The 16,501-nt window shown below is 40.5% G+C and overlaps 1 protein-coding gene across 1 annotated transcript; it reads right to left on the reverse strand.

Annotated features, from left to right (window-relative positions):
* Nucleotides 1-920: 920 nt before the first annotated feature.
* LOC103151193 (probable leucine--tRNA ligase, mitochondrial) lies at nt 921-13,097 on the reverse strand. Its single transcript, XM_007571111.2, has 9 exons — nt 12,564-13,097; nt 9,001-9,138; nt 8,816-8,919; nt 7,873-8,052; nt 7,500-7,669; nt 6,009-6,086; nt 5,799-5,910; nt 4,099-4,226; nt 921-1,302 (listed from the first exon to the last, which is right to left on the reverse strand). The coding sequence occupies exons 1-9, from the start codon at nt 12,626-12,628 to the stop codon at nt 1,123-1,125; spliced, it is 1,155 nt and encodes a 384-aa protein (XP_007571173.1). The 5' UTR covers nt 12,629-13,097; the 3' UTR covers nt 921-1,122.
* Nucleotides 13,098-16,501: the final 3,404 nt, after the last annotated feature.

The following is a 16,501-nucleotide window of genomic DNA, read 5'->3' on the forward strand; positions in this document are numbered from 1 at the left end:
AGAACAACAACGTCTAATGAGAATAATCCGATGGACAAACTTCTGATCTGATGATCAAACTGATGATCTGATGACATTTTTGTTTCAAAACCGATTATCAGAAAAATGTATCCCCATCTGTGTCCATCCTTCTGACTCCCCTAAATAAAAGTCATCACAGATAATTATTAAACAGAAGCCACTTGTTTTGAAATTTAGTCTCAGCATAAACCCAACAGTTTGGTAACGGTCCACAGCTAACAACAGCTGTAGGCTGTGCGCTTAACAAACTTGGTAGCAAGAAGAAAGCCATTCCCATAATGAAACATGGCGGTGATGGCAGCATTATACTATCGTGATCATTACTAACTTTTAATAGAAGGATAAGGGAAGCTGTTCAGAGTTGATGGATGGAGTTAAATACAGAACAATCCTGAAAGAAAAACCTGCAGAGACAGCTAAAGACTTGTGACTGGGGAGGAGATCCCCCTTCCAGCAGCAGGTTAATGTCCCTAAACATACAACCAGAGCTATGATGGAAACATTGAGATCAAAGCAAACCCAAACCCAACCGAGAACCTCTGGGAAAGCTTGAAAATAAATGTTCACAGACATCCTCCAATCCATCTAACTGACTTTAAGCTATTTTGCAAAGGAGGATGTGCAAAAAAAGGAGGATGTGCAAAAATGTGAGGCTTTAGAAGTGCACTCCATGTTGCTCAGAATAGCTTTTCAGCACTGATAAGGGATATCTATACTTGGCTGAGAAGCAGCCCAAACAGGGAGGTGTGAAATGGTGGCACAGAAGAGGTTATACATTTGATGAATGTGTGAAGGACGTCCGAGTTCGACACTTGGGTTCATAATTTATCAACAGAGGTTGAGTAAAACTGAAGGCTTTCTGAACCTATCCTGGTCAGGTTTGCAAAGATTATCCACACTCCGTTTGTTGAATGTTTTATTAAAAACTGTAAAATATAAATAAAATGTTCTTGGAGGACATTTACCTTGATACTTTTAACAGACCAACATACCTTCTCTCTCATATAATATCAAAATATCAACATTATTTGTCAGTCTGTGGGTGCAGCAGGAAGGCACCGCCCGCCAGGTGCTGCACACAATCTGGTAAACACCCACACATCATTCATTAACCAGGAAGTTGATGAGGGGAGTCCTGGTAGAGAGGATGGCTTTCTTGATGTCACGCTCACTCAGATACTTCTGTCCGATGGGGCTCTCCATCACCAGCTGCTGGACCCGGGCGGGATCTTTGGACACCTGCAGAGGGATGGTCACCGTGCCACAGCGCTTGTTGTTTATCTGAGGGCAGGAAACAGAAGGTAAGCGATGAGAGAATGTTCCAGTTCTTCCTGTGAAAGGTTTTCATCATCTGGCAAACATTCGACCCGATGGATCTGTACCTAAACTCTTTCTTGGAAAAAAACACCACCCTCTAAAATAACACACTCCATCTCCATGTCTGCATATGCAGCGCACTCTTTCAAACACGTAGTTAGTGGTAGGTATGGGAAGGCCACTTGGTCATGTGTGCTCAGAGGCAAGTGCATGCGTGCGCATGGTGAATGTGATCACGTCTCTGGAAGTGCTTACAAATTAATGGTGTGTGGATGCATGGATGTTTCCGAGGCCCCTCAGCTCAGCCACGGCCTCTATTCTCCCTTGGGTTTGTCCCACGTATTTGGGACAGGCCCAAGTGCATGATTAGAAGAAAGAGGGCGCGAGGAATCCCACAACAGACAGTTGAGTCCAAGGGAAAACCAGCCTCATTATCCTCGATGACTGGGAGTTCAAACGTGTGCGCTTACGCCAAGTTTGGAAAAGGGGGAATATCGGGAGATCTTGACCTCAGTCAGACCCACTCAGGAAAATAAAGGAAGTAAAATCTAAGTTTTATGATTAAAATCAATGCAGAGCACAGGGTACCCATCTGATGAACCATAATCAAATATCACTATGTGTCTAGATCGATTCTATACTCTTTAGAAATGAAAAACAGCAGAATATTATTTTCCTCTGCTTCCACTCATGGTTATTGGTAGCTAAAAGCTTAAGTAAAAAAGACAAGAAAATTGAAAAATCAGTGTAGATTGTTCAGACTAATAGTCTTCAACTTGTGGCTCCAGAGTCTCACACCATTTGGTCAAAAAAGGCTACAGAACCAGGCAATGTATGAGCATAAGTATAATCACAAATGACATTATATTTAATGATGTGGGTTAAAGAGCTCTGCAGTGGGACTTTCTTGTAAAGCAGATTTCTGCAAATGTTTCCTATGCCTTCTACAAAATCTTTTCAAGTTTTTCTTCAAACACTGGCTGATAGTCCCACTTTCTCTTCAGAATCAAACATTTTTTTCAGAGGAATGTCTTTTTTTTATTTGTTTGTTTCTTCATCCACTCAACCCTGACCTATAAAAGACTCAATCTTGAAAAAGAAAAATGTTTTTGCCGAAGCGCTTTTAGCTGGAAGCTTGAAATAAAATGCAACTAAAGATTGATACATCTCTAAACTCCTGTGTAAGGTCTTTGCAACTTTTCTCTTCTGTTTCCAAAATACATTATTTTTAGATATGATTTATCGGCCACAAATAGTTTCATTTCAGACCTAAAACAATTCCTTTTGTTTTCACACTGTCAACATGCTGCCATAGGTAGGTGCAAGAACTGGATAAAAAAAAAAGTGAAAAGGCAGCCAGAAGGAAAATAACTTTTGCAGACCTTCAGAAAGTCAGAAGGGCTCATTTTATTTTATTTTTTTCATGGAAGTGTACTGGCCAAATTACTCCTACAGAGTTCTGACTGATAATAAAAGCTCCAAATCTGCACATATGACACACACACATATATTCCTTCACAAGGCAAAACAAAAGTTTATTTTAATTTCCTGGACCAATTTGTCCATTCATGCTGGATCCCATTGCTTTACCTGCTAATTTGCCTTTTCCTAAGGGAGTCTAAACTTAAACCTTCATTGAATCTAACCAGAAAACAAGTTTGAAGCTTTAAAACTGAATAATTTACACCACGTCGTGGACATCCTTTTTAAGCCTCGTGAGGAAGACACACCCTTGTGATGTGACAGATTTAGGTCTCCACAACATGAGTAGTAACTAAGCCACACACCCACAAAAATTTTCACTGTTTTCGAGTTCACAGTCAAACCAAAAAAATAAATAAAAACTTCAAAGAGGAAATACCAGTGAGGAATAACACCGCAATTCTGTTGCAGACCTAATTACGACCAACACGTCTGTTTAGTTTAAACTGCACCGCTTGCCCTGCTGGCACATAAACTGACACACGCAGGTATTTGCATTAATGTAGTCACGTGCACACTCAGGCTAATTATAGTCTCTGTTGAAAATTACAGAGTTTGAATGTAATCATGAGCTGAAATGTTGGCGAGTTTGAGGGGAAAATGACTAAGGTTTTTGGTGTTCAAGAAAAAACTATATTTAGAATAGAAATTACTCAAAAATACACTCAAAGAGTTTGCTTGACCTCTTTATTTATTAAACTGGTTCCTGTAATGGCAATTAATTAGAGCAATTTAGTGTTTGTGTTGCCAAAGTACATCAAACAGATTATATGTACCCGATTTGTAAATTGGACTATTAAAAAGAGGTTTGTTAGCATCGGCGTTGTTAACAAACCTGAGCTAATGGACTGTGGAGTTCATTTGGAGGTCCAAAATAACAAATGTATTTCAAAATTAGAGACTCAATCTTATAATATGAAATTTCTTTATATGCTGGACTTTTAAAAAGTAGTTCACTGATACCTTTCAAAGTAAAAGCACCATTATTTCAGGAATTAGGTAACTGAAACATAGTGGCACATTAGTAGATGTACTAAGCAGGTAATAAGAAATGCACAATGTTTTCCTTTCAAAATAAAAAACTCAGTATGTTCCACATTATTAGTGTGAGGAAAATGGGTTTTCCTCACACTAAAACAAGTGGCAGGCACAATTAAAACCCTTTCAGAAAATTTTCTAAGCATCACTCAGACAAAGTTTGTGACTTTTCTTAAATGTTGCTAATAAATCATCAGCGCATCAGTGAGTTCGTCTCTGACAGCGTTCATGCAGTCCTACCAGCACAGACAGCTCCACAAATTCAGGGGCCTTCAGATACTCGGGGTCCACGTTTGGCCAGGGCTGCTGCAAGACATCGCCTCCCCGCAGCAACAGGGGGCTCTGGGGGTTTGTCACTGTGCAAAGACCTGCGGAGGAGAGAACACAGGAGGGCTTTCAGACTAAATATAGAAATGCTGAGGCGCAGGTAAGCAGCTGTTAAATACGTCTTAACAACAGTTTGGGGGAAAATACAAAAAGACGACGTTAAAAGGCTGAAAAACAGCTAAACGTTGCAAACCGTGTTCCTGACTTCCAGTTAAACCAGTGCATCACTCTGCAAGAATGATGCACACACTCGGAGGAAGGATGTGTACTTCCTCCATCCTGAACGGTGTTTGTGTGAGTGCGTGTGTGCGTGCGTGCGTGTGTGCGTGTAAAATTACACAAGCCACCCAGAATGAAAGGCCCAGCACAGCTGAGTGCAGCAGAGGTCGTGTTGGTCTGTCCTGTTTATGAACTGTTTTAGGAACTGAAATGCGTGAGCACAAACAAAACTGAACACACGCTCCTTCCTTCCAGCCATCAGCTGTCAGGTTTTCCAGACTCTGCCCATTAGCTGGACCCGTGCGCTTTTCCAGTGTGTGGAAAGCCCATGTACGTACGTGTGTCAACAACAATAAAGGCTAGGACCCGGCCAAGTTTCCACAAGAGGCACAAAAGGTAACACTAGATTTTCCACTCCATTGTTCGCTCACCACAAAAAGTAAAACAGAACCGACTGCTAAACAGAGAGGTAAATCATTCCAGTTAAAATGTACTAAACAGACGTGGACACATCTCTTAGCACCGCTGGTAAAGAACTGTAAAGGTTTGTGAAATGATTGCTGTAGCGTAATCTCCATAGTTAGAACAATCCACCCTTTAACTTAAACACAGTTATTCAGAGAAAAACAATCCTTCAGTAAGAAAATGAATTACGAAAATTACACGACATAAATATTGCTCTTCCACAACTACACTTTTCTTCAATTCTTGATTTATTCTTGATTTTTTTTAAGTACCAGTAGTCAAGGTTCTCAAAACTTCTAACTTCTGGTTTCTCTGGGTTTTAAACTTGGACCCGTTTCTAATGTCCACTATCCACAAAGCTGGGCGAGATCCTACAGAACCCTCCAGTGAAGAAGATAATAGGGAAGGTAAACAAATTTCCAAAGTCCTCTGTTACAGAACAGCAAGCAAAAAGGATGGATATATGGAAAAGCACAGTTAAACATAGAGGAGGATCTGTGATGCTGTGGGATGAGGACCTAAAATTGCAAGGTTGACTATTTCTACAATTGTTGTGAGATTAAGCTTCTGCAATAAAAAGATGAATCTATATTAAGGATTTTTGCACATCTTTCACTGAATGTGCCAATAACTGTGAATGGCACTGTAATAGTGCTAAACTTTCTATTAGAATATGTATTACTATGCTAGATGTGTTTATCAGATGTTACTTCCTCTGACATTATGCAAAATAACCTAATTTTACTATGAGCTTCCCTAACCAATGATACCTTAAAATGTCATCTGTATTAAAGTGACCCCCCTCCCCCACCTTTGGGACTTTAATCATATAAATATGTTTTAAATTCAGAAGCGCGTCATGGACATGCACACTCCACCACACGTGTGTAAACGGTTGAGCCATAATTAGCAGAAACAATGTCCCTCACCTGCCCAAAGCTCAGAGGCCAAGTGAGGAGCCATGGGTGCCGTCATTATAACAAGGGCAGCCAGAGCTTCCTCAAACTCCACACTGTGCTGCAGGACTCGAACTGTTGCACTCTAATTACCCAGAAAAACATGTTAAAATGTGAGATACGCAGCATGTTTTGAACAGTAACCGAGACAGATTTGTTGAAGATAATGAAGGAGACGCTCACACTCAATGTGTTGGTAAGGCCCATTAGGCGAGAGAGGGCTGCGTTGAACAGAAAGTCTTTAGTGAAGTATGCCGTCACCTGAAAATATGAACACAATAAGCTGATTAGACCAAAAAAATTGGCATTTTGCATTTTATTAATAGACACAGGATGTGTGATATGGATGAAAGAACTTTAGGCTCAGTGTTCCCATTCTGGGGAGAAGAACCCGTTTTTAGAAACGCCCGAGAAGAAGCTTCATCGGTGTGGCTTTTCTGTGAGACGCATCAAAAGACGGCCTCAGCTTTAAGGCCTTTGAGCAAACAGCCTGAGGTCCTTTAAAAGCTCCGAGTCTGACATGCAGAGGGAGGGAGACCCAACCTGGCAGCTGAAGGGGAGCTATTTATAAAGTGTGAAAGGAGACACAGTGGATTTAAAATCAATTTTCATCCTCTTCTGCCGTTGCTCTTTACTCTAGGGGTTTCAGGTTGCGACAGATTCATAAAACACGACCGGGAAACGTGTGATGAGTAACGTATTACTGAGGTGTGATCATGTATATACTTTGTAACTGAGAAACAACAGCCTGTCTGTGCTTACACTTTCTATAAGCATGTCAGGCAAAACTTCTTCCTCCAGAACCACCAGACTAGATTTTTACAAAGTTTTTTACAAGCCTACCTCATGTTGTCAGACAGGTCCTGTTTCAGGGATTTGATAGGCAATCATCAGCCGTGGGACTGTCTCATAAAACAATTAACTATTCTGTTCAAAAACTGCAGTAATCATGATTAATCCATGACTGTTTTCATTGCAATGATGAAATAATCATGTAAAAAAAATACATTTTTATTTACTGAGGCCATCTTTGTCTGACATTAAAATCAATTTGATGATCTATTTAAATGTAACACAAAAGCAAAAACAGAAAAAAAAACATCTTTCTGCATTTACCTCCAATTCCACAAAACAATTATGTGAAATTGCCTTACATTTTAGTAATGCAGTTTAAGGTTCTTTCACTGCTTTTCAAGCATTTGGACTAACTTGAGTCAGGTCTGTTTCAATAGTTATAACCCTCTGACCAGCAAATATGGACTAGAATATCCTATACTAAATGCAACTTAACAAAAAATACACTTATGATCTGTGAATGTTGTATATTTGTTCGCAAAAATAAAATTAAAAAAAATGATGCTTTGATGCATTGCTTGGCATTTCACAAAATCTCCTAAAATCATTTTCTATTTATTCCTAAAATGTTGAGATGCTCTGGAAATTGAAGACTTTTTAAAAGATAATTTGAAGGTTAAATGTCACAGAATATCTGAATAAATAACTTTCTGTAAAAAGAAAAAAAAAATCTGGGAATTCAAATAAGAGCTCATTCCTGCCCCCTGCTGGTAAGACTCACTTTTTAATGACGTGATTAAAAGTTCATTTTTAAAACACAGGAACATTTTAGCCGACATCATTAACAAAATTGGCTAACCAACACTAAAAAACACCCACCTCTTGAATTGCATAGTTCTTGTTTCCCCAGATCTTCTTGACCTCTTCAAGCTCTTTCTTTTTCAGCAGGGAGCCGTTCGGGACTTCACCGAGTTGTCGAGCTCCTCTTAGCTTTGTCACAAGCTGCCAAAGTCGAGTCTGCCAACGCAGAACCCCTGGAAGTGTATCATCTGGAACACGAGGACAGAAAGGATATTCTGACACTTCATGGTAAAGAAAAACCTACGAACTCTGACAATTATGTTGTCAAAAAAAAGACACTTTCTTCAAAAAAATACTCTCACAAAATCACTATGTAATAACCTGACCCTTAATTTAAGTTCATTGATAACTTAATTTATCCGTGTCATTTTGCAGTAGCAGCCAGACTCACTCTTGACGTTCCAGAGGATGTCTTGTTCGGGAGGCGCAGCGTAAAGGATGTAGAGACGGACGGTGTCCAGACCGTACTGCTGCACCACCTCCTGAGGGTCCAGTCCGTTGTGTTTGGACTTGCTCATCTTCTCAAAGGTCACCTCGACTCTGCCACCGCTCAGAGTCACCGGCCCGTTCCCTGGATCATAAGACTTGCCGTTTCAGGAATCTCATTTTTAAGAGCAACAACATCAAACTCATCATGTTAACACATAAAATGTCATGGATTTATATCTATTGTTTGCTCATGCCATATTTAGAAATACTGGATAAAAGAAAACTACAAAGCTTTGAAAAAACACGCAGACCCATTGAATGGTTTTTATGTGGTTTTATGTCTGACAAGCAAAGTACATAGAGTTTTCAAATCTAAAAAAGAACAAAAAAGCAAAAATTGTATTAAGCCCTTAACTTTGAAACCTCTAAATAAAATCCAGTTGCTGTTCTGTGAAGGCTCTACAGGTTCATTTGAGAACTAACAAAGCAACGATAAGATACTGCTAATATCTCACAAGAAAGTGTAATGTGACAAAATGTGATCAGGTTAAGAGACATGAACATCTGATCAGTTATTGTATGATCAGATAAGGGATTTCTGGTTATTCAATTTCTAAGCTGTAGACTGAATACCCTTAATTATTTATGTAATATTTTAGGTTTAGTAACTTATTTTGTTAATTTTGTAGTCAGGTTACAATATCACTAAGTTGGAAATAAGTACAGGAAAGTACAATTAAACAAAAATGGCTTACTAATAAAAACATGTAGAAAACAGAAAAGAGTAAAAAAAAAAAAGACCTCTTTGTTTTATTTGCTGAACTCCATGAACAGAAGCTCTCTTCACCCATCTATTAAAAACACATCACATCAACAAACACGCAGCAGATCGAGGTGCAGCGTACCTGTGAACTCGATTTCCTCTTTCTTCAAATACTGCCCGCTGCCTGCCAGCTTAAATGTCTGACCTTTGATCAGACCTTGTACCAGAAGTTTTGAAAACGGCTCCCTGCAGAGCAGAAAGTTCATAAGCTGATGTGCAAATTAAATATACGTGCATGCCAGGAGAAGATATGCAAATGCAGTCCACCTGTGAGTCACAAGGCCTTGATCCCTGCAGAAATGGCAGAGGAAGCGGGCGTAATACAGGTGCATGACGGCGTGTTCCTTCCCGCCGATGTATATGTCCACTGGAAGCCAGTGATCGGCTAGCTGAGGCTCAAACGGTCTGCAGAGAGAAGGGACAAACTTTGTTTGTTACTCTCCCAGTCTATGAAAACAATGATTCGTTTGTCCTAATAAGTGATTCGATTAAGAACAACTGTTTAATGTAAACTTTCATCACTTAAAGAAATAAAATTGCGAAAAGCAATTATTTTTTGATTCTTCTACAAAGATATGCTAAAACAGAACAAACAGATTAGCTGGTAACCATAGAGACACTATTAATCATTGTATCAAGGTCATGTTTTCATCCTATTTAGAGTTAGTGTTGGGTGCCTTCAAACTGTTCACCAGCCATTAGGGCTATTGAAAAAGAACAAAAAACCCATGCTGCTGGGTTGTTTTGGATTGTTGTGTCCATTAAACCCAACACTGACCACAGAGAGCAAAGTGGAGAGCTGCCTGAGCAGCTGAGAGTCATGTTAAGGGTTAAGGCTACAAAACCTCCACAGGACCTCTAAGAAGTTTCATGTTCCTGTGAACACAGCTTGGGACTGTAGCCAACCTCCCAGGATGTTTACTCAAGAGGAAATGCAACTCCCGGTAGATCAGACAGATTGGCAGAGAGAAATTCAAGGACCCAATCCACTTGAGCTGAACTCCAAGGTCAAGGCACATCACTTTCCGATCGCAACATCCGTCCAATTACAAAACACAGCAGTCTTCGTGGAAGAAGACCCAAGAGAGCTCCACTATTATCAAAAAAACACAGGAAATAAACACAATGGATGCCAATAAGCCACAACATTTAGGGAAGAATATCTATTGGTTTGATGAGAAAAAAAAAGTATTCTTCAGACAAGTCAGATCAGCTCAACGTTTACAAAGTAAACATTAAGTTTATTGAAGCTTTCTCAGTTTAGTTTAGGGGTTGAGTTGCTGCTTCTTGGAACAGAGAAGCCTTTATTTGAGCATTAAGTCTCCAAACTTCACACAATCATGGCTGAGAATAAATCAATGCTCTGCGAGCCCGTTGAGTCTCGTTCGACTTGGATACGGGATGAAGAACGAGTGACGACTAAACCTTTTCAGCTTCAAGTCATTTCACAAATGGGTTTTAATGTTTTATTCGGATTGCTTTTCGATTGGTGCCAGCAAATTTGTGTGCATCTGCAAGTCCAAACTCTGAGGAACAATACATTACATATTATGTCTTAGAAGTATCTTCTATTGAGATAAAAGAGAAATCAGCGGTCCTGTGCAGCTACTCTAATATACCAATCATATGTAAATCAGCAGGTCCAAACAAGGAAATTGCTTGGCAGTTTGCTGAAGTGCAGCACTCAGGTGTTTGTGAACATAAAAGCAAAGAAGGACAGACTAGAGCGACAATTTTAGCCAAACAACTGTTGCTACCCATCAATCGGCGAAAAGTTAGAAATAACATACACACGGAAATTCATGACAACTGTAAATCTTTCCAGAGGTAGATGTTCAAGTAAGATAACACCAGGATCAGACTGCACAATGTGCAAAGTTATAAGCAAAACCCCAGCAGAAACACCTCAGATTGATTAGACCTCATTAGAAATCTTTATTTATCAAAAACACACAGGAAAATGTCTCAACTGTGAAGAGCTGATGACTTGGACGTGTGTAGCCTTGACAGGACGTAGGCAGCTGTCAGTGAACATGTTGACCATGAACTCTTCTGTATATACCAAAGTATTTAAAAGAAGTCAAATGTAAGGCCACCTTTCCAACAGCTGAAGCTCAAGTCAGGTCATTCGACAATGACACGGCCCTGAGGAGAGCAGCTAATCTATAACAGGATGGCAAAAAAAAAAGAGAAAGGATTCCAGGTGTGATAATGGCCCAGTCAAAGGTTGGACTTAAACCTGGACAAAAATATGATTGAAACAATCAGAAAGCTCTGCATAAATGAATGGTCGCAATCTCCAATGAACTTAAATGGAGGACATTTATATAATTTAATAGTTCGACAAGCAGCAGAATCATTAAAAATGAAAGGGGAGTGAATTTGATGCTTAGATTTAACTAAAACATTTATTTTATGAATAGTGCTGCTGAATTATTCACTGGAGGGGTAGGAAACTAGTCATAATAATATGTCCATAAATTTATTGCAATGCATTTGCATGTGAGCGTGGCCACAGACATTCCCAGGCTCGTCCTGCAGAGGGCAGGCTGATTCTGACGCACAGACAATTCAAGGATCAGCCTGATGCATCGCTCAGCTTAACTGGTTTCACTCTCACAGAGAAAAAGAAGCAAACATGTTAACACTTGAGCCAAACGGTGTCGTTGGATCCTGACAGGTCTGCTGCATGCGGTTAGCCTGGCTCTAGTGATAATCAGCCGTAATGACGCTCTTTTAGGCAGGCTGCTATCCTTTTGTGTCTTTTTTTAACACCAGTCATTTGTCTCCTTCACACCTCTCTGACTCTCACCTTCCCTCTGTGGCCGGTAGGGTCTCTCCAGATGAAAAAAAAAAAAAAGAAATTCCCAAAATGTGAAATTATTCAGCTTGCTTGCAGGAAACCGAACAGCAATACTCAGCCAAACACAGGGCGCCACATAACCCCAAAAAATTTAATCTGTTTCCACAAACTTTGAACATCTCTTATTTCTTTTCATCTTCCTTCCTCTCTGCGTGAAAGGCTCAGCGGGGCTGACTGAAATGCACAAATAGTGTAATTGCTTTTTCTGTTGTGCCATAATCTGCCCAGCTCTCTAAAGCAACAGAGAGAGCAGTCCGTTCTGTTGCAAAGCAGCTTTACTGCGAGGTCAGGGCAATGGGAAATTAATCTCTTTTGTTAAGCTCCGGGTTTTGCTACCATCCCAGCAGGTAATCTCTGGCGGAAGAAAGCGAAACTTTTACTCGAGTTTGTGAGTAAAAGTAAAAGCAGTGTGTGAACATTTAAGGTAAAAAAAAAAAAAAAACCCTGAAAGACAGTTTACAATGCATGTTAATTTACATGATGAAATTGATCAAATTCAATACAATAAAATGTTTCAATATGTTTCATGTTAGAATTTCATCCTTCAAAGTTTTCGCTCTGTTTTTAGTCCAGAATTCACTGTATCAAAATAAAAGTTAACTGAATTTATTGCAGACATTTCCAGTGTGATCAGGTTCTATGAACTCATGTAACCACTAATAGATGGGTGGATGAATTAACAAACAAAAGGCTGTGAATGATAAATTGATGATTTATCAATGAATGAATGGATCATTGCGAATAACCAGTCGGTGGAGGGATTTTCTTTTTCTGTACCCAATTTGGAAAATACTTCAAATCTAAACATTACAAACTGAGGAACCCTGAACAATAAAAAAATATTTTGTTTGAGTCAAGCTTGTGTGTGCATGCAGAGAAAACAGAGAATGCATTCAGATTCAAAACAGAAAGATGCATGGTGACCACGTGGACGTTCATTTGATAGGGGTGAGGAAATGGCACGAACCTGTCCCTGTTGTGAGGGTCTGTGTATCTGAAATAATACCAGGCCGAATCCACAAACGTGTCCATGGTGTCGGTCTCCCGCCTGGCAGGGCCCTTGCATCTATCAGGGGAGGGGGAAAAAAAAACACAGAGAGTTGGCAGAAGCGGGGCAACAGTTAATATTAGTTGGACAAATCAGAGCGAACGAATGAGCCGTGTTTTGGGGCTCAGACAAACTTGTGTGTTCGATGTTCTAAAGCCGATTCCATCTGGCTGAAAGGGTCACGTCTCTGCAGAACAGCACGGCTGAAGCCCGACTGGCAGCACGGCTCTGTTCCCGTGCCCCGACTAACAGGCTGTGCTAACAGGACAGGCCTCATTTCTGATTGGGTGTTTGAGTTGGAAATGCCGCCTCGTGGCTCCTTTCTATCCAAGCCAAACCGCACTTTGGATGTACAACATGAATCTGCCAGCAGCCCTTCCACAGTGCAGGGAAGGACGCTGAGAAAGACGTTCAGAAAGAAGAGCTTCTGAAGGGGTTCTTCTTTCTTCTTTTATTTTTTATTTATTTTTTTGTTTGTTTTTGCTTTGAAATTAAAGCATTTCATGGAACAGTGCGTGTCTGCCTTTTTAGTTTATAATGAGTCTCAGCTGATTTCAAATCGCAGTCCCAGAAAGATAAACAGAAAAACAGCTCAGGGCTCCACCACAGAGCGAGGAGCGGCTGGTGCAGCTTCCTGCACCGTCTGTGTCACTGTCTGTCCAACATTTCCCGTCTCACAGCGAAACTTTTAAATCACATATTCACCAACAGACTCACTGGGAGACACAAATGCCTCGACCACCTACCATACCAGTCTATAATAAGGATGTAATGATGAGGTAAGAGCTGATGGTTGCCAGGCAACAAGGCTAAGGTGTAGCAAGGTTAATGTTTGGAAGCCAGGTGTTGTTTCATGGGAAGAAATCACTGCAGTTTAACAAAGAACCAGTCATCAATAATAAAAAAAGCAAAGTTCCTTAAATAAAAAAAATTACTAAAGTATGCATGAAGTTGCATTTGTAAAGATCTTTCTTATTTTAAAGACCAATTGATTACTACATTACAGATAAAGCTTTCTTGAAAAAGTAATTAATATCCTTTAACTTTATTAAAACCATAAAACATCACTTAACGATTTATTGGTTTTATGTAATAAAACAACACAAGTAAAAAGTAATTGTAAAGTGTACGGAAAATGATTTGAAATGATTTGCGAATGAAAATGTGACAGCTGTGACGTACATTTGTGTTCAGTCCCCTTTACTCTGATACCCCTATATAAAATCCAGTGCAATCAGTTGCCTTTAGAAATTGCCTATCCGTCACTGCCACCCAGCTAAACAGACTGAGTAAGGAGAGCATTAATCAGGGAAGCAGCTAAAAGTCCCACTGTTACTCTGGAGGAGCTGCAGAGATTCACAGATCAGATGGGAGAACTTGTTAAAAATCTGGTTTTGATGGAAGAGTAGCAGAATGAAGGGTTTTGTTGAAAGAAAAACTACAACAGGAAACTAAAGCTGCACATCACCCTGAACATATCATCCTCAAAGAGATACATGGTAATGGCAGAATCATGATGTAGGGATGTTTTTAGTTAGTAAGAACAGGGAAACTATTCAGATTTGAAAAGAAATGGATGAAGCCAAACAAATGACAATCTTAGAAAAGAACTGTTCAGCTTTATTAGGACTAATAAAGAGGTTCACTTTCTAGCAGGACAACGGCTGTAAACATACAGACAGAGTTAGACTGAAAGGCTTCAATCAAAGCACACTCATGCAGGAATGTCCCATTTATGGCCCAGAGATAAATATAGTCCAAAATGTTCTCAAATACTTTGTTGAATATGATTGAGTTTGAGAATTTTTCAAAGAACAAAAGATTCACCATCTCAAGATGTGCAAAGCTGGGAGAAAGATACGCAAAAAGAAGCTTGACTCAGCACTCTTCAGCACTACTGCACGTTTCATTTTTATTTGTAAAACATCTGAAACCCATGTTTTTATTAATATCTTTCGGAAGTCTATCACATACCACTTCAATAAAATAAATTAAAGTTTGATGTTGTAACGTGACAAAGTGTGAAATACTTTTCCAAGTCACAGTACTTGTCTCTCCAGAACAGATGACCAAACAGAAAGGCTTTCTGTCTGCTGACACCAGTCCTCTAAGCTCTGAGAGGATCCCAACACCTAAACTAGCTAACTAAATCTGTGTGTCCATAAGTATTTAAAGAGTGCCTTTAGAGTACGAGCCAGAAAGAGCCAAAAGGCTCTCGAACAGATGCGGAAAAGGAGGCAGATGCCCACTCTATAAAACTCCTCTTCCCAGAGAAAACAGAGCTCCATCTGTTGTGTGTCTGTGAGCCTGCCTACCCCAATGTGTTGGTGCTCTGCAGACCAGGTGGTCTCTCTGTTTACCTGTGGATCCATAAAGCTCTCACAAACACAAACACACACACACGCGCACACACACGTGCAGGCACGCTCTCCTAATCAGGCGAAAGCTGAAGCAGGGTTCAGTTGGCAGGCTAATTTACAGATCTGCGGAGGGTCGGAGACGAGATGAGCGCGCAGGAAATGACTTCCTCAAGGACAGATAAAACCGCTTCTTTCACCAACCCCGCTCGTCTGCGCCCCACTCAAACTTTAATTGGACACAGTCCATGAGTGAAGGGAACAAATTTCGACAGACACTTAACAACTGAGGGGGAGACGGGCGGAGGGGAGATAACGGCGTCTTCGCCGATTATTACCATCAATCATTGCTGATGGGGAGCAATTCTAACAACTTTAGAGTAAACACAATCTGATGACTTGTGCCATCTGCAACTGAGTAGGCCTTTGTTTTAATCAACATGGAGCCCTGACGGTGATTAGTCGTATTCAGAGAGGAATTCCCATGTCAGCGAGGGACTCCAGAGGCGCCAGAGGAGTAGTCGTCGTGCATTTCCAAACACATCCACCGAGTCGCTGAGTGGAGAATGAGCGTGTGCGTGCGCGCGCGCGTGTGTGTGTGTGTGTGTGAGATGATGTCTATGTGCAGGGGGTTCATGTGTGTGCATGTTCTCCCTCTGTGTGCCGCTTTCGAGGCACAGCTGGCTTACGTAACCTCCGACATCATCTCTTGCGGCCCCTGTCAAATATGCCAATCATTGCATAAGCCAGTCTGAACAAAAAGCATTAATCACACAATTTGCAGACTCTCTGTCAGCGCCCCATGTTCTTGTAAAGCCGCCTGACAGCAGGCTCGTTTTGTCGGAGCCGGTCTCCTGAGGAAACACAGGAAATGCAGAGCAGAGANAAAAGACATGCAGATGTGTGTGGAGTAAAATAAGGCTTTTTCAATGTTATTAATTCAAAGTGGCTGATCAAACGCACACCACAGACACCACAAAAATATCAAAAATCTTCCGTATCACAAATATGTGCAACCTTTTGTTTCTCCATCGTATGAAGTCCCAAAGCATTACAGGTTATGTCTGCAAAATGACAGAATGTGGCAAAACTTCTAAAGGTTTGCAAAACTTTTGCGAGGCACTATGAGCGGAACATCACTGTTCTGCTGACGTTTCTCTGCACCTTCGGCAACAATGGTGGAACTCAACACGCGCTCAAGCAGGTATTAAAACGCTCAGTTTGGGATAATTGAAAAATGTGCAAGCACAGGTCTATGGAAGCCATTAGCTAAAAACAGTGGAGGCCATTGTCAGTCAAAGTAAACACTGGAAAAAACACGATAACGCACAAGCTCAAACACTGCAGTGAAGATATTTGTATGCTGAAGCTCTAATTGCTGTGTTACTATCCTTGTGTCAACGATGATAAAGTGATCTCTGGGAAGAGACAATATGAAAGCATACATCTGCCTGGCTTTGGCCATTTTTTACCGCCTGAAGGGTTTGTTTAGAGAAGACA

The sequence above is a fragment of the Poecilia formosa genome, unplaced genomic scaffold (genome assembly GCF_000485575.1).
Source record: "Poecilia formosa unplaced genomic scaffold, Poecilia_formosa-5.1.2 Scaffold273, whole genome shotgun sequence".
Taxonomy (NCBI): Eukaryota; Metazoa; Chordata; class Actinopteri; order Cyprinodontiformes; family Poeciliidae; genus Poecilia; species Poecilia formosa.

Excerpts from the sequence above, each read along its gene's own strand:
- LOC103151193 (XM_007571111.2), bottom strand. The coding sequence starts at position 12,628 with ATGGACACGTTTGTGGATTCGGCCTGGTATTATTTCAGATACACAGAC. Across the intron at positions 4,227-5,798 it reads GGCCTCTGAGCTTTGGGCAG|GTCTTTGCACAGTGACAAAC; the intron begins GTGAGGGACATT and ends TCTCCTCCGCAG. Across the intron at positions 1,303-4,098 it reads TTGTGGAGCTGTCTGTGCTG|ATAAACAACAAGCGCTGTGG; the intron begins GTAGGACTGCAT and ends TCCTGCCCTCAG.